The 23,216-nt window shown below is 41.3% G+C and overlaps 1 protein-coding gene across 1 annotated transcript in view; it reads right to left on the reverse strand.

The window, feature by feature from the left end:
• The window catches only part of LOC141123516 (hydroperoxide isomerase ALOXE3-like), a 70,132-nt gene extending 61,527 nt beyond the window's left edge, over positions 1-8,605 (reverse strand). Inside the window, exon 1 of the mRNA XM_073612060.1 lies at positions 8,394-8,605. Coding sequence (XP_073468161.1) covers positions 8,394-8,534 — 141 coding nt within the window. The 5' untranslated portion in view covers positions 8,535-8,605. The remainder of the gene's footprint in view (positions 1-8,393) is intronic.
• Between the last annotated feature and the right edge of the window lie 14,611 nt (positions 8,606-23,216).

The raw sequence follows: 23,216 nt of genomic DNA on the forward strand, positions 1-23,216 counted from the left end.
AGTTCACCAAAACCCTCCAACGGGCTGCTAAAAAAAAAAAAAAATCAGTGCGTGTATTTGTATATATGTATATGTATATATATATATATATATATATATATATATATATATATATATATACACATATATATACACATATATATATATACCGTATTTATCGAAGTATAACACACACTTTTTTCCCCTTAAAATCATGGGTGCTTGTTATACGCCGATCCCCTGCTGACTCTGAGGGGAGAGGAGCGATATACAGATAGCTGAGTGTACTCGGCTAGGCTCGGCTCCTCTCGGCTCCGCTCACAGTCACGCCCAGTCCGCCATTGGACCTGTGTTATGCCCATCATAGAAGCCGGGCCAAGGGGCGGTACTGGGTGGGACTGCGAGAGGAGCTGAGAGGAGCTGAGCCTAGCGAGGACACAGGACATCCGGCTCTGTGTATCTCGGTGGCGCTAATTTTAAACGCGCAAGGCTGCAATGAGACTGGGCAAGGCTGGGCAAGGCTGCAATGACATAGGGCAAGGCTACAATGAGACTGGGCAAGGCTGCAATGACATAGGGCAAGGCTGCAGTGCCCATCAGTGCCGCCTATTAGTGCCACCTCATTAGTGCCACCTCATTGATGCCACCTCATTGATGCCCTTCAGTGCTGCCTTATCAGTGCCCATCAATGCAGCCATCATTGAATAAGAAAACTTACTTATTTACAAAAAAATTGAACAGAAACAAAGAAAACTTGTTTTTTTTTCAAAATTTTCGGTCTTTTTTTATTTGTTGCGCAAAAAACTTAAATCGCAGAGGTGATCAAATACCACCGAAAGAAAGCTCTTATTGTGGGAACAAAATGATAAAAAATGTGTTTGGGTACAGTGTAGCATGACCGCACAATTGTCATTCAAATTGCGACAGTGCTGAAAGGTTAAAATTGGCCTGGGCAGGAAGGTGTCTAAGTGCCCGGTATTGAAGAGGTTAAATTTCCTTATACTATGGCTCCCTCTAGTGGCTGATCTACATAAATGCCTAAGATTGCCTTTACTCGTAATAGATTTACATTGTTTAGTGAAGAAGGGCATTATTAGTCCTCTATGGCAAGGATTAATGCACCAACATATCAATATATAGAATCCCCTATCCTTATACCTCATAACATAAAATATAAAAGGTTTCAAATGTCTCATATGTGACTTCTCCCTAAAAACACTCTATTTACCTCAATCCTGAACCATTTGAAAATATCATAGGCTAGCTGCTCCACAGGGCTAGTAAATATAGATAAAGAAAAGGGAAAGGGAGGGAAAGACCTTCCTCTTCTTTTGTTTGTGCAATAGATATAAATACAACAAGACTCCATCTAGACTCAATTAGACCTCGAACCCACACAAAGGGTAGACTTTTTCCTACCCTTTGAACTTTTTAATTAGGGAAGACTAGCAGGTCTAAACCTACCTCCGGATTATCTCGACCTCCCCCCCCCACTTATATCCTTATTTTATTTTATATCTTCTTCATTCCCCCTCCAAACCTCCGCACACTAACCAGGACCACCACTGAAATTGAACAAACAAACTACAACCAAGTTTCTAAATAGCAAACGCACTAGGCACACATTTCAGAAGCTTTTGGATTAAAAATCTAACAACTAACACCCAACTGCGTAACAACCGACAATCATCATGCCCATCCACAAAAAATCAATCCACTCCATTATCATTAAAATTATTTTCAATAAAACGCAAAAGGACTCAACATCCCTGAAAAAAGATCCAAATTCCTTAATGAATTCCAAAAACAAAAAGCCAACATCATCTGCATTCAGGAAACTCACTTTAAAACTGACAAGATTCCAAAACTTAAGGATAGCAGATTTCTGCTATCTTTCCACGCAACCAATTCTGAAGGGAATACATTCAATCTTCTAGATTCTATGCAGGACCCTGAAGGGAGATACATATTCCTCAAAAGGAAAATTGGGACCTCATCCCATAACCATAGCAAACGTATACGCCCCAAATACAAAACAAGTAGCATTTTTCTGTAAAATAAAAGACTTACTAACCACTTTTGCCTCAGGCATCCTCATTTTGGGAGGGGACTTCAATATCCCCCTAAACCCACTTATAGACACATCAAACGGTACATCGAACCTTCCTTATAGAGCATTGAAACAAATTAAAATGCAACTACAAGAATTAATGTTACATGACGCATGGAGAACTCTAAACCCTCAAACTAAAGACTTTACCTCCTTCTCTTCTGTTCATCAGAAATATTCTAGAATCGTTTACTTCTTCTTACCCCAAACTGACCTCAAATTACTGGAAAAAATCAACAATTGAAACCATGACCTTATCTGACCACCACCCTATTTCTATGACACTAACATTCCCAGAAAAACAATCATCAAAACTAAATCTTGGAGACTCAACACATCCATTCTGAAAGACCCCATAAATGTTCAACATTTCAATGACACAGTAAAGAACTACTTCACACAAAATGAAAAATGAAGAAACCTCACTTCTCACACAATGGGAAGCACATAAATGCGTCATTAGGGGAGAAGTCATTGCCAAGTTAGCCAGACAAAAGAACGAAACATCAAATCGAGGATAAAATCTCTGATTGATCAAATCCATAGACTGGAAATGACATACAAACGTACTGTTGCGGTGGTGACACTGGAGGAACTAACAAATGCTAGAGCAACACTATCTGAAGAACTAAGCATCAAAACGAAAAGACAATACATACTACCACATAAGATATATTATGAACAAGGTAACAAAAGTGGGAAAATGCTAGCAAAAGCAGTTCAGAATAAAAAAAAGTTGCATCCACAATACACCAAATAAGGCACTATACATTCATTTAATGAGGAGATAGCAAAACAGTTTGAACTTTACTATCAAACCCTGTATAACATTCCATCCAACCCTAAATGTCCCCACAACACAGAAAAAAGATCAAACCTCATACAAAACTTTCTACAGAAATATAGCCCACCCCAAATAGCATCAAACACGGCCCAAGAACTTGAAGATCCAATTTCGGGCCCTGAATTCGATAAAGCTATCAAGGACATGAAGATAGGCAAAGCCCCAGGACCAGATGGACTACCCCTACAATATTATAAGACATTCACTAATATTCTAAAGCCTAGATTCTTGAATTCTCTTCACTCACTCCAATCTGTACAAAATCCATGAGAAAAAAACTACTAGAAGCTCACATATCTGTTATTCCTAAAGAAGGTAAAGATCCCAACCAGGTCACAAACTATATACAATTTCCCTGATCGATGTTGATGTAAAGATATATGGCAAAATATTAGCAAATAGACTTCTCACTTTATTAACCTCCCTTACATCCCTTGATCAAGTAGGCTTTATTCTAGGTAGAGAAGCACCTGACAATACGATCAAAGCAATAAACATAAACCACTGGCTTACATCCAAAAAGAAACAAGGCTTTTTTCTCTCCCTTGACGCCGAGAAGGCGTTCGACAGAGTGGCCTGGGACTATATGGACACTGTCTTAACCCACATTGGTATTCTTGAATCAGAAAAGGGCTGGCGACTCGGATGCTCTTGAATAAAAGTCCTTTATTGGGTTACATGGGTACACGGGTACAGGCTACGCTGACGTGTTTCGGCTAAGAAGGCTTCATCAAAGCATACACATTGGTATTCTACCTCTAATGAGAGCATATATAAAAGCTCTATATTCTAACCCAACTGCAAAAGTCTGCGTTAATGGCCACCTGTGGAACGCCTTCAATTTGTGCAATGGTACAAGACAGGATTGCCCCCTATCCCCTCTCTTGTTTGTCCTTACACTGGAAGCGTTACTAAACAGAATCCGATCTAATCCGGACATGAAGGGAATACAAATTCATAACCAAACATATAAAGTCGCAGCCTTTGCAGATGACATGCTTCTCTTTCTCTCAGACCCCCATATATCTATACCCAATCTTATTCAAGACCTAGAGCAATTCCAATTAATATCAAACTTGAAAATGAACCATTCAAAATCCAGCGCCCTCAACATCACATTACCCCATCTTCAATTGCACTATGTAAAAACAAAAATTTCCCCTTCTCGTGGGCCAACCACTCCATAACATATCTAGGAATAGAAATCCCTACTAACTTGAATGATCTATTTAAGCTCAATTACACACCAATCTTAAAAGAATCAAAGGATGACTTAAAGAGATGGAACTCATTAAACGTGTCATGGTTTGGGAAAGCCTCTTTAATCAAAATGACAATACTGCCCCGCTTTCTCTATGTCATGCAAACAATCCCCATTAGAGTACCATTACCTTTCTTTACCTCTTTTCGTCAAGCATGCACATCCTTCATCTGGAGAAGTAAACCCCCCCAGTATCAAATTCACTAGACTAAATCTACCAAAAAATAAAGGAGGAATTGGGCTCCCTGATTTACGCAAATATCACCAGGCAGCCCTTCTAGCAAGAATAGTGGATTGGAACATCCATCATACAGTTAAAGACTGGGTGTCACTGGAACACATACAACTCTCCCAACCTGCTAAATCCCTTCCATGGATACACCCAAAACACCATCCAATAGCCGCCAAAAACCACCCCCTCATAGGTCCCACTCTAGAGATATTTAGAAGTACCTTCAAACCCAGTATTCCCTCACCATGGTTTGGCCCGCTCACCTCACTAAGGAACAATCCAGACCCCCCCCCCCAGGAACAGAACAAAACTTTCTTACAACTATCAGGCCTCATAAAGATATTCTGACGAAACATTTCTTTAAAAAAAGGAACACTTCTATCTAGAGAGGAGCTAAACAAAGAAATTAGTCCAAATATAATCTCATAATGGAATTACATACAAATTAGACACTTCCTGACCAGAAAATAAACTGCATAATCTTGGTCTAGAGCCTCTACGACCCTAGAAGACCTATGTTCAAAAAAAAAAAAACCCACAAAGACATATCATAAAAAAAGGGAATTTTCCCCCACGTGGGTTTTTTTTTTTGCAGCGAATGGGTGGAAAAAATACTACATGTAATTTAAGATTACTTAGATTTTTTTATTGGTGACATAATAGCAAAGAATTAACACTGATGGTTAAAATATGAGCTGTGGTACAGGAGATATAAATGCGACAACACAGATGAAACTGAACACAAATTACATAATATTCAAGCGCTAAAAATGTTGATAATAAGCTAAACTGATGCGTTTCGACCCCACCGGGTCTTCTTCAGAGAATTATTACGCCGTGAAAATATTTGCATACATTGAAATTCATAAACATAACCACAAAATAAATAAAATACTACGGTATTTTATTTAATGATTTTATTTATAATCATTTTATTTATTTTTATTTATTTTGTGGTTATGTTTATGAATTTCAATATATGCAAATATTTTCACAGCGTAATAATCCTCTGAAGAAGATCCGGTGGGGTCAAAACGCGTCAGTATTTTGCTTATTATCAACATTTTTCGCTCTTGAATATTATGTAATTCGTGTTCAGTTTCACCTGTGTTGTCGCATTTATATCTCCTGTACCACAGCTCACATTTTAACCATCAGTGTTAATTTTTTGCTAATATGTCACCAATAAAAAAAAAAAAAAATCGAAGTAATCTTAAATTACATGTAGTATTTTTTCCACCCATTCGCTGCTAAAGGGAAAATTCCCTTTTTTGACATTTATGAGGGTGTGCAGCATTCTTCTTTTCTCATACAGTGTCTTCCCTTCCAAAGACATATCATTTCCACTCTGTACAATTATTCACTATTTGAGGGTAAAACAGACTTCTCCAACACGGCATGTCAAGCATGGGAACAGGATCTCGACATAAACTTATCACAAACAGACTGGGGGACAATCTATATCAGGGATATGCAATTAGCGGACCTCCAGCTGTTGCAGAACTCCAAGTCCCATGAGGCATAGCAAGACTCTGACAGCCACAAGCATGACACACAGAGGCAGAAGCATGATGGGACTTGTAGTTTTGCAACAGCTGGAGGTCCGCTAATTGCATATCCCTGCTCTATATGTATGCCCACACAGGCTCTCTGAACGTAGCCACCCAAGAGTGTGCTTTCAAAATTATAACAAGATGGTACAGAACTCCCTTCCTTGCTTCATAAATTCTCACCTCAAATATCCAATAAATGCTGGAGATGTAAACATGAGGAAGGCTCGATGATACACATATGGTGGTCCTGCCCTCTGATCCAGACCTTCTGGAAAATGGTGGATGAAACTACAATCTCAATCACCTCAGAAAATCTTAGGCTTGACCCAGCACAATACATACTGCATCACAATTCGATCCCTAAAAATCAGTATCTAAAATCACTAGCAATGTTCATAATAAATGCAGCAAGACACTGCATCCCCTGCCACTGGCGGTCGAATGTTACTCCAACAAAAAAAAGAATGGTTTTATAGAATAAATAACATTGAAAAAAAATAGAAGAACTCATTAGCATATCACAGGAAAAGAATAACTAAATTCACATTGATTTGATACAACTGGTTAGAATTCAAAGACACCCAAGCCTATAAAACACTCCATATACAATAGACTAAACTAGTATACAAAGGTTTGTAAAAAGGATTCGCTGGTCTATACTTCATTGTACCATACCTTTCACCCCCCCCCCTCCCTTTTTCCCCCTTACCCTCCAAACTACAAAATATTACTTCTATCTCATATAACTTACGCATTAAAAAATGAATATCTATATTTTTACAAAACATACGAATAAATCATTTATGTCTGTAGTACCGGATAACATATTCTTGACATATAAATTGTATTGTTCTACCATTTTATTATTAATACATCCACAAGACTATGTCATTGTTACTCTGTTTTTGATTTTCTGTTCAATCAATAAAAACTTTATGTAAAAAAAAAAAAAAAAAAAGAAAGAGGTAGTCTAATAGTCAAAAAGATAAGATATAGTAGTAATAATGACCATTGCAATATTTTATATTATTAGGTAATTGTTAATATTCCTGCACACAATAACTCTATAACCCTAACGCAATCTTCTTACAAACGTCGGGGGGGGGGTTGTTGCAGAACTACAAAGCTCAGCTGCCTCATTAGATGTTATCTGAGGAAACGCTTTGGGATTCACTTAGACAGCTAAACAAATTCTCCTTACTCCACAATCTACAAAGGGGAGTCCGTGACTAGCAACTATGACTAGGATCCTAAAAATCCCTCCAGTCTGTTCCTCTTGATTGGAAATGTCATAGGATTTACAGAGTCAGTGTTGGCAGCAACCTCTCCAACTCTAATGCCGCGTACACACGGTCGGACTTTTCGTCTACAAAAGTCCAACGGACGCTGACGGACTAAAGCTGGCTGGTAATCCGATCGTGTGTGGGCTTCTCCGGACTTTCAACTGACTTTTTTAGCCTCAAATCCGACGGACTTTAGATTTGAAACATGCTTCAAATCTTTACGTCGTAAGTACGACGGACCCCGAAATCCGCTCGTCTGTGTGCTAGTCCGACGGACAAAAACCCATGCTAGGGCAGCTATTGGCTACTGGCTATGAACTTCCTTATTTTAGTCCGGTGTACGTCATCACGTACGAATCCGTCGGACTTTTGTGTGGTCGTGTGTAGGCAAGTCCGTTCGTAAGAAAGTCTGCCGCAAGTCCGCCGAAGGTACGTCGGAAGTATGTCGGACAGGCTGTCGGACTTTTGTAGACGAAAAGTCCGACCGTGTGTACGCGGCATAATGCCGCGTACACATGGTCAGACTTTTTGGCTACAAAAGTCCAACAGCCCGCCGACAGACTTTCGACGGACTTTTGGCGGACTTGTGGCAGACTTTTTAACGTCCGGACTTGCCTACATACGATCACACAAAAGTCTGATGGATTCGTACGTGATGACGTACACCGGACTAAAATAAGGAAGTTGATAGCCAGTAGCCAATAGGTGCCCTAGTGTGGGTTTTTGTCCGTCGGACTAGCACACAGACGAGCGGATTTCTGGATCCGGCGTAGTTACGACATAAAGATTTGAAGCATGTTTCAAATCTAAAGTCCGTCAGATTTGCGGCTGGAAAAGTCCGCTGAAAGTCCGGGGAAGCCCACACACGATCGGATTGTCAGCCGGCTTTAGTCCGTCGGCGTCCGTCGGACTTTTGTAGATGAAAAGTCTGACCGTGTGTACGCGGCATTAATGATACAGTACTGGATTTGTATCTACACCTTCACACAGAGTTTAGTTTCCAATACCAGCCTCTCTAATGGGTCCCCCTCCTACCCCCTGGGCTCATAGCAGCTGCGTTGGCGGCTAAAGCTGCTGTAATGCCATTGTAACCTATTACAAATACTGTCAGCACTATGTAGTGATACTCACAGCTCCAGATATGAAGTTGTCCCAATGATGGGGCAGGTGATGTACTTCACTTTCTCCATGCAGCCCCACAAGGACAATAGAGACATCACTACAGGTGCTAGCAGCCAGGTCAGTCCCCGTCGCTATCTTCAACTTATACATCTTTAGGATTCAGGAGAAGACTCTTAAGGGAGCAGCTCTGCAAGACACAAGTACAGTTTGAAGAGTCAGCTAGATCTTCCGCTTTTATGCAATTTACAACAAGTTCACGCCTACAACTAATGACAAGATCAGCAGCATGAACCAATCCTGTTTGGACATAGACGTTATTTTTAGATTGAATTATCTATGCATGTGATGCAGGGGCGGATCCAGAGTCTAGTCTATGGAGGGGCACTGCCAGAAAATAAGGTGTTGCTTACAGAACTGAATTTAATGTATAATACAGTGTAATACAGTGTACAGAGGTCAGTAGTATGTAGAGCAGTGTACAGAGGTCAGTAGTATGTAGAGCAGTGTACAAAGGTCAGTAGTATGTAGAGCAGTGTACAGAGATCAGTAATATGTAGGGCAGTATACAGAGATCAGTAGTATGTAGGACAGTGTACAGAGGTCAGTAGTATGTAGAGCAGTGTACAGAGGTCAGTAATATGTAGAGCAGTGTACAGAGGTCAGTAGTATGTAGGGCAGTGTACAGAGGTCAGTAGTATGTAGAGCAGTGTACAGAGGTCAGTAATATGTAGAGCAGTGTACAGAGGTCAGTAATATGTAGGGCAGTGTACAGAGGTCAGTAGTATGTAGGACAGTGTACAGAGGTCAGTAATATGTAGAGCAGTGTACAGAGGTCAGTAGTATGTAGGGCAGTGTACAGAGGTCAGTAGTATGTAGGACAGTGTACAGAAGTCAGTAATATGTAGAGCAGTGTACAGAGGTCAGTAGTATGTAGAGCAGTGTACAGAGGTCAGTAGTATGTAGAGCAGTGTACAGAGGTCAGTAGTATGTAGAGCGGTGTACAGAGGTCAGTAATATGTAGAGCAGTGTACAGAGGTCAGTAGTATGTAGGGCAGTGTACAGAGGTCAGTAATATGTAGGGCAGTGTACAGAGGTCAGTAGTATGTAGGACAGTGTACAGAGGTCAGTAATATGTAGAGCAGTGTACAGAGGTCAGTAGTATGTAGGGCAGTGTACAGAGGTCAGTAGTATGTAGAGCAGTGTAGAGAGGTCAGTAATATGTAGAGCAGTGTACAGAGGTCAGTAGTATGTAGAGCAGTGTACAGAGGTCAGTAGTATGTAGGACAGTGTACAGAAGTCAGTAATATGTAGAGCAGTGTACAGAGGTCAGTAGTATGTAGAGCAGTGTACAGAGGTCAGTAGTATGTAGAGCAGTGTACAGAGGTCAGTAGTATGTAGAGCGGTGTACAGAGGTCAGTAGTATGTAGGACAGTGTACAGAAGTCAGTAATATGTAGAGCAGTGTACAGAGGTCAGTAGTATGTAGAGCAGTGTACAGAGGTCAGTAGTATGTAGAGCAGTGTACAGAGGTCAGTAGTATGTAGGACAGTGTACAGAAGTCAGTAATATGTAGAGCAGTGTACAGAGGTCAGTAGTATGTAGAGCAGTGTACAGAGGTCAGTAGTATGTAGAGCAGTGTACAGAGGTCAGTAATATGTAGGGCAGTGTACAGAGGTCAGTAGTATGTAGGGCAGTGTACAGAGATCAGTAGTATGTAGAGCAGTGTACAGAGGTCAGTAGTATGTAGGGCAGTGTACAGAGGTCAGTAGTATGTAGAGCAGTGTACAGAGGTCAGTAGTATGTAGAGCAGTGTACAGAGGTCAGTAGTATGTAGGGCAGTGTACAGAGGTCAGTAGTATGTAGAGCAGTGTACAGAGGTCAGTAGTATGTAGGACAGTGTACAGAGGTCAGTAGTATGTAGAGCAGTGTACAGAGGTCAGTAGTATGTAGAGCAGTGTACAGAGGTCAGTAGTATGTAGGGCAGTGTACAGAGGTCAGTAGTATGTAGGGCAGTGTACAGAGGTCAGTAATATGTAGGGCAGTGTACAGAGGTCAGTAATATGTAGGGCAGTGTACAGAGGTCAGTAGTATGTAGAGCAGTGTACAGAGGTCAGTAGTATGTAGAGCAGTGTACAGAGGTCAGTAGTATGTAGAGCAGTGTACAGAGGTCAGTAGTATGTAGAGCAGTGTACAGAGGTCAGTAGTATGTAGGGCAGTGTACAGAGGTCAGTAGTATGTAGAGCAGTGTACAGAGGTCAGTAGTATGTAGAGCAGTGTACAGAGGTCAGTAGTATGTAGAGCAGTGTACAGAGGTCAGTAGTATGTAGGGCAGTGTACAGAGGTCAGTAGTATGTAGAGCAGTGTACAGAGGTCAGTAGTATGTATGGCAGTGTACAGAGGTCAGTAGTATGTAGGGCAGTGTACAGAGGTCAGTAGTATGTAGGGCAGTGTACAGAGGTCAGTAGTATGTAGGGCAGTGTACAGAGGTCAGTAGTATGTAGAGCAGTGTACAGAGGTCAGTAGTATGTAGGGCAGTGTACAGAGGTCAGTAGTATGTAGAGCAGTGTACAGAGGTCAGTAGTATGTAGGGCAGTGTACAGAGGTCAGTAGTATGTAGGGCAGTGTACAGAGGTCAGTAGTATGTAGAGCAGTGTACAGAGGTCAGTAGTATGTAGGGCAGTGTACAGAGGTCAGTAGTATGTAGGGCAGTGTACAGAGGTCAGTAGTATGTAGAGCAGTGTACAGAGGTCAGTAATATGTAGGGCAGTGTACAGAGGTCAGTAGTATGTAGGACAGTGTACAGAGGTCAGTAGTATGTAGGGCAGTGTACAGAGGTCAGTAGTATGTTGGGCAGTGTACAGAGGTCAGTAGTATGTAGAGCAGTGTACAGAGGTCAGTAGTATGTAGGGCAGTGTACAGAGGTCAGTAGTATGTAGGGCAGTGTACAGAGGTCAGTAGTAGGTAGGGAAGTGTACAGAGGTCAGTAGTATGTAGAGCAGTGTACAGAGGTCAGTAGTATGTAGGGCAGTGTACAGAGGTCAGTAGTATGTAGGGCAGTGTACAGAGGTCAGTAATATGTAGGACAGTGTACAGAGGTCAGTAGTATGTAGGGCAGTGTACAGAGGTCAGTAGTATGTAGGGCAGTGTACAGAGGTCAGTAGTATGTAGGGCAGTGTACAGAGGTCAGTAGTATGTAGGGCAGTGTACAGAGGTCAGTGGTATGTAGGGCAGTGTACAGAGATCAGTAATATGTAGGGCAGTGTACAGAGGTCAGTAGGATGTAGAGAAGTGTACAGAGGTCAGTAATATGTAGAGCAGTGTACAGAGGTCAGTAGTATGTAGAGCAGTGTACAGAGGTCAGTAATATGTAGAGCAGTGTACAGAGGTCAGTAGTATGTAGAGCAGTGTACAGAGGTCAGTAGTATGTAGAGCGGTGTACAGAGGTCAGAAGTATGTAGGGCAGTGTACAGAGGTCAGTAGTATGTAGGGCAGTGTACAGAAGTCAGTAGTATGTAGAGCAGTGTACAGAGGTCAGTAGTATGTAGGGCAGTGTACAGAGGTCAGTAGTATGTAGGGCAGTGTACAGAAGTCAGTAGTATGTAGAGCAGTGTACAGAGGTCAGTAGTATGTAGAGCAGTGTACAGAGGTCAGTAATATGTAGGACAGTGTACAGAGGTCAGTAGTATGTAGGGCAGTGTACAGAGGTCAGTATTATGTAGGGCAGTGTACAGAGGTCAGTAGTATGTAGAGCAGTGTACAGAGGTCAGTAATATGTAGGGCAGTGTACAGAGGTCAGTAATATGTAGGGCAGTGTACAGAGGTCAGTAATATGTAGGGCAGTGTACAGAGGTCAGTAGTATGTAGAGCAGTGTACAGAGGTCAGTAGTATGTAGAGCAGTGTACAGAGGTCAGTAATATGTAGGACAGTGTACAGAGGTCAGTAGTATGTAGGGCAGTGTACAGAGGTCAGTAGTATGTAGGGCAGTGTACAGAGGTCAGTAATATGTAGGGCAGTGTACAGAGGTCAGTAGTATGTAGAGCAGTGTACAGAGGTCAGTAGTATGTAGAGCAGTGTACAGAGGTCAGTAATATGTAGGACAGTGTACAGAGGTCAGTAGTATGTAGGACAGTGTACAGAGGTCAGTAATATGTAGAGCAGTGTACAGAGGTCAGTAATATGTAGGGCAGTGTACAGAGGTCAGTAGTATGTAGGGCAGTGTACAGAGGTCAGTAGTATGTAGAGCAGTGTACAGAGGTCAGTAGTATGTAGGGCAGTGTACAGAGGTCAGTAGTATGTAGGGCAGTGTACAGAGGTCAGTAGTATGTAGAGCAGTGTACAGAGGTCAGTAATATGTAGGGCAGTGTACAGAGGTCAGTAGTATGTAGAGCAGTGTACAGAGGTCAGTAGTATGTAGGGCAGTGTACAGAGGTCAGTAATATGTAGAGCAGTGTACAGAGGTCAGTAGTATGTAGGGCAGTGTACAGAGGTCAGTAATATGTAGAGCAGTGTACAGAGGTCAGTAGTATGTAGGGCAGTGTACAGAGGTCAGTAGGATGTAGGGCAGTGTACAGAGATCAGTGGGATGTAGGGCAGTGTATAGAGGTCAGTAGTATGTAGAGCAGTGTACAGAGGTCAGTAGTATGTAGGGCAGTGTACAGAGGTCAGTAGTATGTAGGGCAGTGTACAGAGGTCAGTAGTATGTAGAGCAGTGTACAGAGGTCAGTAATATGTAGGGCAGTGTACAGAGGTCAGTAATATGTAGGGCAGTGTACAGAGGTCAGTAGTATGTAGAGCAGTGTACAGAGGTCAGTAATATGTAGAGCAGTGTACAGAGGTCAGTAGTATGTAGGGCAGTGTACAGAGGTCAGTAGGATGTAGGGCAGTGTACAGAGATCAGTGGGATGTAGGGCAGTGTACAGAGGTCAGTAATATGTAGGGCAGTGTACAGAGGTCAGTAGTATGTAGGACAGTGTACAGAGGTCAGTAGTATGTAGAGCAGTGTACAGAGGTCAGTAGTATGTAGGGCAGTGTACAGAGGTCAGTAGTATGTAGAGCAGTGTACAGAGGTCAGTAGTATGTAGGGCAGTGTACAGAGGTCAGTAATATGTAGGGCAGTGTACAGAGGTCAGTAGTATGTAGAGCAGTGTACAGAGGTCAGTAATATGTAGGGCAGTGTACAGAGGTCAGTAGTATGTAGAGCAGTGTACAGAGGTCAGTAATATGTAGGACAGTGTACAGAGGTCAGTAGTATGTAGGACAGTGTACAGAGGTCAGTAATATGTAGAGCAGTGTACAGAGGTCAGTAATATGTAGGACAGTGTACAGAGGTCAGTAGTATGTAGAGCAGTGTACAGAGGTCAGTAATATGTAGGGCAGTGTACAGAGGTCAGTAGTATGTAGGGCAGTGTACAGAGGTCAGTAGTATGTAGAGCAGTGTACAGAGGTCAGTAGTATGTAGGGCAGTGTACAGAGGTCAGTAGTATGTAGGGCAGTGTACAGAGGTCAGTAGTATGTAGAGCAGTGTACAGAGGTCAGTAATATGTAGGGCAGTGTACAGAGGTCAGTAGTATGTAGAGCAGTGTACAGAGGTCAGTAGTATGTAGGGCAGTGTACAGAGGTCAGTAGTATGTAGAGCAGTGTACAGAGGTCAGTAATATGTAGAGCAGTGTACAGAGGTCAGTAGTATGTAGGGCAGTGTACAGAGGTCAGTAGGATGTAGGGCAGTGTATAGAGGTCAGTAGTATGTAGGGCAGTGTACAGAGGTCAGTAGTATGTAGAGCAGTGTACAGAGGTCAGTAATATGTAGGGCAGTGTACAGAGGTCAGTAATATGTAGGGCAGTGTACAGAGGTCAGTAGTATGTAGAGCAGTGTACAGAGGTCAGTAGTATGTAGGGCAGTGTACAGAGGTCAGTAGTATGTAGAGCAGTGTACAGAGGTCAGTAGTATGTAGGGCAGTGTACAGAGGTCAGTAATATGTAGGGCAGTGTACAGAGGTCAGTAATATGTAGGGCAGTGTACAGAGGTCAGTAGTATGTAGAGCAGTGTACAGAGGTCAGTAATATGTAGGGCAGTGTACAGAGGTCAGTAGTATGTAGGGCAGCGTACAGAGGTCAGTAATATGTAGGGCAGTGTACAGAGGTCAGTAGTATGTAGGGCAGTGTACAGAGGTCAGTAATATGTAGGGCAGTGTACAGAGGTCAGTAGTATGTAGGGCAGTGTACAGAGGTCAGTAATATGTAGAGCAGTGTACAGAGGTCAGTAGTATGTAGAGCAGTGTACAGAGGTCAGTAATATGTAGGGCAGTGTACAGAGGTCAGTAGTATGTAGAGCAGTGTACAGAGGTCAGTAGTATGTAGGGCAGTGTACAGAGGTCAGTAGTATGTAGAGCAGTGTACAGAGGTCAGTAGTATGTAGGGCAGTGTACAGAGGTCAGTAATATGTAGGGCAGTGTACAGAGGTCAGTAATATGTAGGGCAGTGTACAGAGGTCAGTAGTATGTAGAGCAGTGTACAGAGGTCAGTAATATGTAGGGCAGTGTACAGAGGTCAGTAGTATGTAGGGCAGCGTACAGAGGTCAGTAATATGTAGGGCAGTGTACAGAGGTCAGTAGTATGTAGGGCAGTGTACAGAGGTCAGTAATATGTAGGGCAGTGTACAGAGGTCAGTAGTATGTAGGGCAGTGTACAGAGGTCAGTAATATGTAGAGCAGTGTACAGAGGTCAGTAGTATGTAGAGCAGTGTACAGAGGTCAGTAATATGTAGGGCAGTGTACAGAGGTCAGTAGTATGTAGAGCAGTGTACAGAGGTCAGTAATATGTAGGGCAGTGTACAGAGGTCAGTAGTATGTAGGGCAGTGTACAGAGGTCAGTAGTATGTAAGGCAGTGTACAGAGGTCAGTAATATGTAAGGCAGTGTACAGAGGTCAGTAGTATGTAGGGCAGTGTACAGAGGTCAGTAATATGTAGGGCAGTGTACAGAGGTCAGTAGTATGTAGAGCAGTGTACAGAGGTCAGTAATATGTAGGGCAGTGTACAGAGGTCAGTAGTATGTAGGGCAGTGTACAGAGGTCAGTAGTATGTAGGGCAGTGTACAGAGGTCAGTAGTATGTAGGGCAGTGTACAGAGGTCAGTAATATGTAGGACAGTGTACAGAGGTCAGTAGTATGTAGGACAGTGTACAGAGGTCAGTAGTATGTAGAGCAGTGTACAGAGGTCAGTAGTATGTAGGGCAGTGTACAGAGGTCAGTAGTATGTAAGGCAGTGTACAGAGGTCAGTAATATGTAAGGCAGTGTACAGAGGTCAGTAGTATGTAGGGCAGTGTACAGAGGTCAGTAATATGTAGGGCAGTGTACAGAGGTCAGTAGTATGTAGAGCAGTGTACAGAGGTCAGTAGTATGTAGGGCAGTGTACAGAGGTCAGTAGTATGTAGGGCAGTGTACAGAGATCAGTAATATGTAGGGCAGTGTACAGAGGTCAGTAGTATGTAGAGCAGTGTACAGAGGTCAGTAGTATGTAGGGCAGTGTACAGAGGTCAGTAATATGTAGGGCAGTGTACAGAGGTCAGTAGTATGTAGAGCAGTGTACAGAGGTCAGTAATATGTAGGGCAGTGTACAGAGGTCAGTAGTATGTAGAGCAGTGTACAGAGATCAGTAGTATGTAGGGCAGTGTACAGAGGTCAGTAGTATGTAGGGCAGTGTACAGAGGTCAGTAATATGTAGGACAGTGTACAGAGGTCAGTAGTATGTAGGACAGTGTACAGAGGTCAGTAGTATGTAGGACAGTGTACAGAGGTCAGTAGTATGTAGAGCAGTGTACAGAGGTCAGTAATATGTAGAGCAGTGTACAGAGGTCAGTAATATGTAGAGCAGTGTACAGAGGTCAGTAGTATGTAGAGCAGTGTACAGAGGTCAGTAATATGTAGAGCAGTGTACAGAGGTCAGTAGTATGTAGAGCAGTGTACAGAGGTCAGTAGTATGTAGGGCAGTGTACAGAGGTCAGTAATATGTAGGACAGTGTACAGAGGTCAGTAGTATGTAGAGCAGTGTACAGAGGTCAGTAATATGTAGGGCAGTGTACAGAGGTCAGTAATATGTAGGACAGTGTACAGAGGTCAGTAGTATCCCATATGGAAGAAAAATATATTTCCAATATATTTATTTAAAAAATTATATATTTTAAATATATTTACAATATATTGGCCTACACTAATATATTTTTACATGTAGTCCAAAAATGTAAATTAAAATATATTTTCCAAAGGCATATATTTGAAAATATATTTTCTTAAATATATTTTCCAGATATTTTTGAACATCTAAAAAAATGCATTAAAACATATATTTTTAAATATACTTGTAAATGCATTCCAAAAATATAATTTAAATGTATTTTCCAAAGACGTACAGTGGAACCTCAGATTATGAGCATAATCCGTTCCAGGAGTATGCTTGTAATCCAAAGTACTCGCATATCAAAGCGAGTTTTCCCATTGAAGTCAATGGAAACGAAAATAATTTGTTCCGCATTGACTTCAATGGGATGCAATACCGCATGCGGCCAGAGGTGGGGGTGGGCGCTGGAGAGCCTTGGAAACGGGCAAAAAGGCCGGAGCACACTTCGGCTGACTTCGGCAAACCTCAGAAAGACTCCGTTCACGAGCCTTTCCGAGGTCAGCTGAAGTGTTCCTGAAGTCAGCCGCAGAATTCTTAGAAATAGAGTGCTCATTTTGTGAAACGCTCGTTAACTGCGTTACTCGCAAACCGAGGTTCCACTGTATATTTGAAAATATCTTTAGATTTTTTTTAACACATAAAAAAGTATTTTCAACATATATATTTTATAAATATATTCTTTAGATTTTTTAACACATAAAAAAGTAATTTCAACATATATTTTTAAATATACTTGTAAATGCATTCCAAAAATATAATTTAAATTTAAATGTATTTTCCAAAGACATATATTGGAAAATATATATTTTTTAAATATATTCTTTAGATTTTTTAACACATAAAAAAGTAATTTCAACATATATTTTTACATATATTTGTAAACGCATTCCAAAAATATAATTTAAATGTATTTTCCAAAGACATATATTGGAAAATATATTTTTTAAATATATTCTTCAGATTTTTTTAACATATAAAAAAGTAATTTTAACATATATATTTTTACATATATTTGTAAACGCATTCCAAAAATATAATTTAAATGTATTTTCCAAAGACATATATTGGAAAATATATTTTTTAAATATATTCTTCAGATTTGTTTTAACATATAAAAAAGCTATTTTTTTTTGCAAAATCTTTTTTATTAAATTTTTCATTTTTCAACATATATTTTGTACATATATTTGCAAATGCATTCGTAAATATAATTTTAATGTATTTTTCAAAGATACATATTAGATCATATATTTTTTAAATATGTTCTTCTAAAAATGTTTAACGTCTAATAAAGACTTTTCAACATATATTTTTTCGTATTTTTGTAATATTGACTTGGAAAAAAAAACAAAACTATAACATAGATAACATTCTGTATACATTTATAAGAGACTCCCATTTTAATATGTTTTTTTTTACTCTTTTAAAATAAAAAAAATAAAAACTAAAAGATTCAAATAAAATATTTTATTTTTTTTATCAGATTTCAAGCACATAATCCATTTAATACAAAGCAGATGAACCTCTCACATCCACCTTCTATTCCTAAAGAATTTTTCTACAAGTCATTCTGAATTGGGAAAACTTGTCGGCTGACCAGAAAAACGTCTTCAAGACAAACAGAGGAAGTCCAGTTACTTTGATTTATTGATTGACCCGAATGAATGAGAACTTCACAGACCCTCCCCTCCCCCTCCACAGGATCTTGTCTGCTTACAGGAGGTACCAGAGAAACTCCACACTCTGGATAGAAATCTTCAATCTTCTGATTAATCCATCAATCAATCGTTACACTATTATTACCAAACTCGCTCCTCCATGTCTTTATGGACCTTGCTTTGTGCACTGGTGGGCAGTCATGATGGAACAGGAAGGGGCCGTCCCCAAACTGTTCCCACAAAGTTGGGAGCATGAAATTGTCCAAAATGTCTTGGTATGCTGATGTCTTAAGAGTTCCCTTCACTGGAACTAAGGGACCAAGTCCAACCCCTGAAAAACAACCCCCACACCATAATCCCCCCTCCACCCCACACCATAATCCCCCCTCCCCCCCACACCATAATCCCCCCTCCCCCCACACCATAATCCCCCTCCACCCCACACCATAATCCCCCCCCACACCATAATCCCCCCCACACCATAATCCCCCCTCCACCCCACACCATAATCCCCCCTCCCCCCCACACCATAATCCCCCCTCCCCCCACACCATAATCCCCCTCCACCCCACACCATAATCCCCCCCCACACCATAATCCCCCCCACACCATAATCCCCCCTCCTCCACCCCACACCATAATCCCCCCTCCACCCCACACCATAATCCCCCCCACACCATAATCCCCCCTCCCCCCCACACCATAATCCCCCTCCACCCCACACCATAATCCCCCCCCACACCATAATCCCCCCCCCACACCATAATCCCCCCCACACCATAATCCCCCTCCCCCCACACCATAATCCCCCTCCACCCCACACCATAATCCCCCCCACACCATAATCCCCCTCCCCCCACACCATAATCCCCCTCCACCCCACACCATAATCCCCCCCACACCATAATCCCCCCTCCACCCCACACCATAATCCCCCCTCCACCCCACACCATAATCCCCCCTCCCCCCCACACCATAATCCCCCCTCCCCCCACACCATAATCCCCCTCCACCCCACACCATAATCCCCCCTCCCCCCCACACCATAATCCCCCCTCCCCCCACACCATAATCCCCCTCCACCCCACACCATAATCCCCCCCCACACCATAATCCCCCCCACACCATAATCCCCCCTCCTCCACCCCACACCATAATCCCCCCTCCCCCCACACCATAATCCCCCCTCCCCCCACACCATAATCCCCCTCCACCCCACACCATAATCCCCCCTCCACCCCACACCATAATCCCCCCTCCCCCCCACACCATAATCCCCCCTCCCCCCACACCATAATCCCCCTCCACCCCACACCATAATCCCCCCTCCACCCCACACCATAATCCCCCCTCCCCCCACACCATAATCCCCCCTCCCCCCACACCATAATCCCCCTCCACCCCACACCATAATCCCCCCCACACCATAATCCCCCCCACACCATAATCCCCCCTCCTCCACCCCACACCATAATCCCCCCTCCCCCCAACACCATAATCCCCCCTCCCCCCCACACCATAATCCCCCCTCCCCCCACACCATAATCCCCCTCCACCCCACACCATAATCCCCCCTCCCCCCCACACCATAATCCCCCCTCCCCCCACACCATAATCCCCCTCCACCCCACACCATAATCCCCCCTCCACCCCACACCATAATCCCCCCTCCCCCCACACCATAATCCCCCCCCACACCATAATCCCCCCCACACCATAATCCCCCTCCCCCCCACACCATAATCCCCCCCCACACCATAATCCCCCTCCCCCCCACACCATAATCCCCCCTCCACCCCACACCATAATCCCCCCCCACACCATAATCCCCCCTCCACCCCACACCATAATCCCCCCTCCACCAAATCATTTGGACCAGTGCACAAAAAAAAGGTCCATAAAGACATGGATGAGCGAGTTTGGGGTGGAGGAACTTGACTGACCTACACAGAGTCCTGACCTCAACCCGATAGAACACCTTAGTGATGAATTCATGTGGAGACTACAAGCCAGGCCTTCTCATCCAACATCAGTGCCTGACCTCACAAATGCTCTTCTGGAAGAATGGTCAAACATTCCCATAGACACCCTCCTAAACCTTGTGGACGGCCTTCCCAGAAGAGGTGAAGCTGTTATAGACTGGGATGCCATTTAAGTTTATGTGCGTGTAAAGGCAGGCGTCCCAATACTTATGGGATTATAGTATATATACTATATATTCTTTTTGATACTAAGTCCAGTCCATTGTTTAGACTTAGTACCTGCCGAAGGGTAATTCCAGCAGCCAATTAAAAAGGAATTGGGATATTAAAGTCCCCCCCAGCACAAAATTAAAATTCAGCAGCTACACATACTGTACACATACTGTACACATACTATACACATACTATACACATACTGTACACATACTGTACACATACTGTACACATACTATACACATACTATACACATACTATACACATACTGTACACATACTATACACATACTATACACATACTATACACATACTATACACATACTGTACACATACTATACACATACTGTACACATACTATACACATACTGTACACATACTATACACATACTATACACATACTGTACACATACTATACACTATACACATACTGTACACATACTATACACATACTGTACACATACTGTACACATACTATACACATACTGTACACTATACACATACTGTACACATACTATACACATACTATACACATACTGTACACTATACACATACTGTACACATACTATACACTATACACATACTGTACACATACTATACACATACTGTACACATACTATACACATACTGTACACATACTATACACTATACACATACTGTACACATACTATACACACACTGTACACATACTATACACATACTGTACACATACTATACACATACTATACACTATACACATACTATACACATACTGTACACATACTATACACATACTATACACATACTATACACATACTGTACACATACTATACACTATACACATACTATACACATACTATACACATACTGTACACATACTATACACATACTATACACATACTATACACATACTGTACACATACTATACACTATACACATACTATACACATACTATACACATACTGTACACATACTATACACATACTATACACATACTATACACATACTGTACACATACTATACACTATACACATACTATACACATACTATACACATACTGTACACATACTATACACATACTATACACATACTATACACATACTATACACATACTGTACACATACTATACACTATACACATACTATACACATACTATACACATACTGTACATATACTATACACATACTGTACACATACTATACACTATACACATACTGTACACATACTATACACACACTGTACACATACTATACACATACTGTACACATACTATACACATACTGTACACATACTGTACACATACTGTACACATACTATACACATACTGTACACATACTATACACTATACACATACTATACACATACTATACACATACTGTACACATACTATACACACACTGTACACATACTATACACATACTATACACATACTGTACACATACTATACACTATACACATACTGTACACATACTATACACTATACACATACTGTACACATACTATACACATACTGTACACATACTATACACACACTGTACACATACTATACACATACTGTACACATACTATACACTATACACATACTGTACACATACTATACACATACTGTACACATACTATACACACACTGTACACATACTATACACATACTGTACACATACTATACACTATACACATACTGTACACATACTATACACATACTATACACATACTGTACACATACTATACACTATACACATACTATACACATACTATACACATACTATACACATACTGTACACATACTATACACTATACACATACTATACACATACTATACACATACTGTACACATACTATACACATACTGTACACATACTATACACTATACACATACTGTACGCATACTGTACACATACTATACACATACTGTACACATACTGTACACATACTATACACATACTGTACACATACTATACACATACTATACACATACTGTACACATACTATACACATACTGTACACATACTGTACACATACTATACACATACTATACACATACTGTACACATACTATACACATACTGTACACATACTATACACTATACACATACTGTACACATACTATACACATACTGTACACATACCACATACTGTACACATACTATACACATACTGTACACATACTGTACACATACTATACACATACTGTACACATACTATACACATACTGTACACATACTATACACATACTGTACACATACTGTACACATACTATACACATACTGTACACATACTGTACACATACTATACACTATACACATACTGTACACATACTGTACACATACTATACACATACTGTACACATACTGTACACATACTATACACTATACACATACTGTACACATACTATACACATACTGTACACATACTATACACATACTATACACATACTGTACACATACTATACACATACTGTACACATACTGTACACATACTATACACTATACACATACTGTACACATACCACATACTGTACACATACTATACACATACTATACACATTGTACACATACCACATACTGTACACATACTATACACATACTGTACACATACTATACACTATACACATACTGTACACATACTATACCCATACTGTACACATACCACATACTGTACACATACTATACACATACTATACACATTGTACACATACCACATACTGTACACATACTATACACTATACACATACTGTACACATACCACATACTGTACACATACTATACACATACTATACACATTGTACACATACTACACACATTGTACACATACCACATACTGTACACATAC

This window comes from Aquarana catesbeiana, linkage group LG01, assembly GCF_042186555.1.
Source record: "Aquarana catesbeiana isolate 2022-GZ linkage group LG01, ASM4218655v1, whole genome shotgun sequence".
NCBI classification, from domain to species: domain Eukaryota; kingdom Metazoa; phylum Chordata; class Amphibia; order Anura; family Ranidae; genus Aquarana; species Aquarana catesbeiana.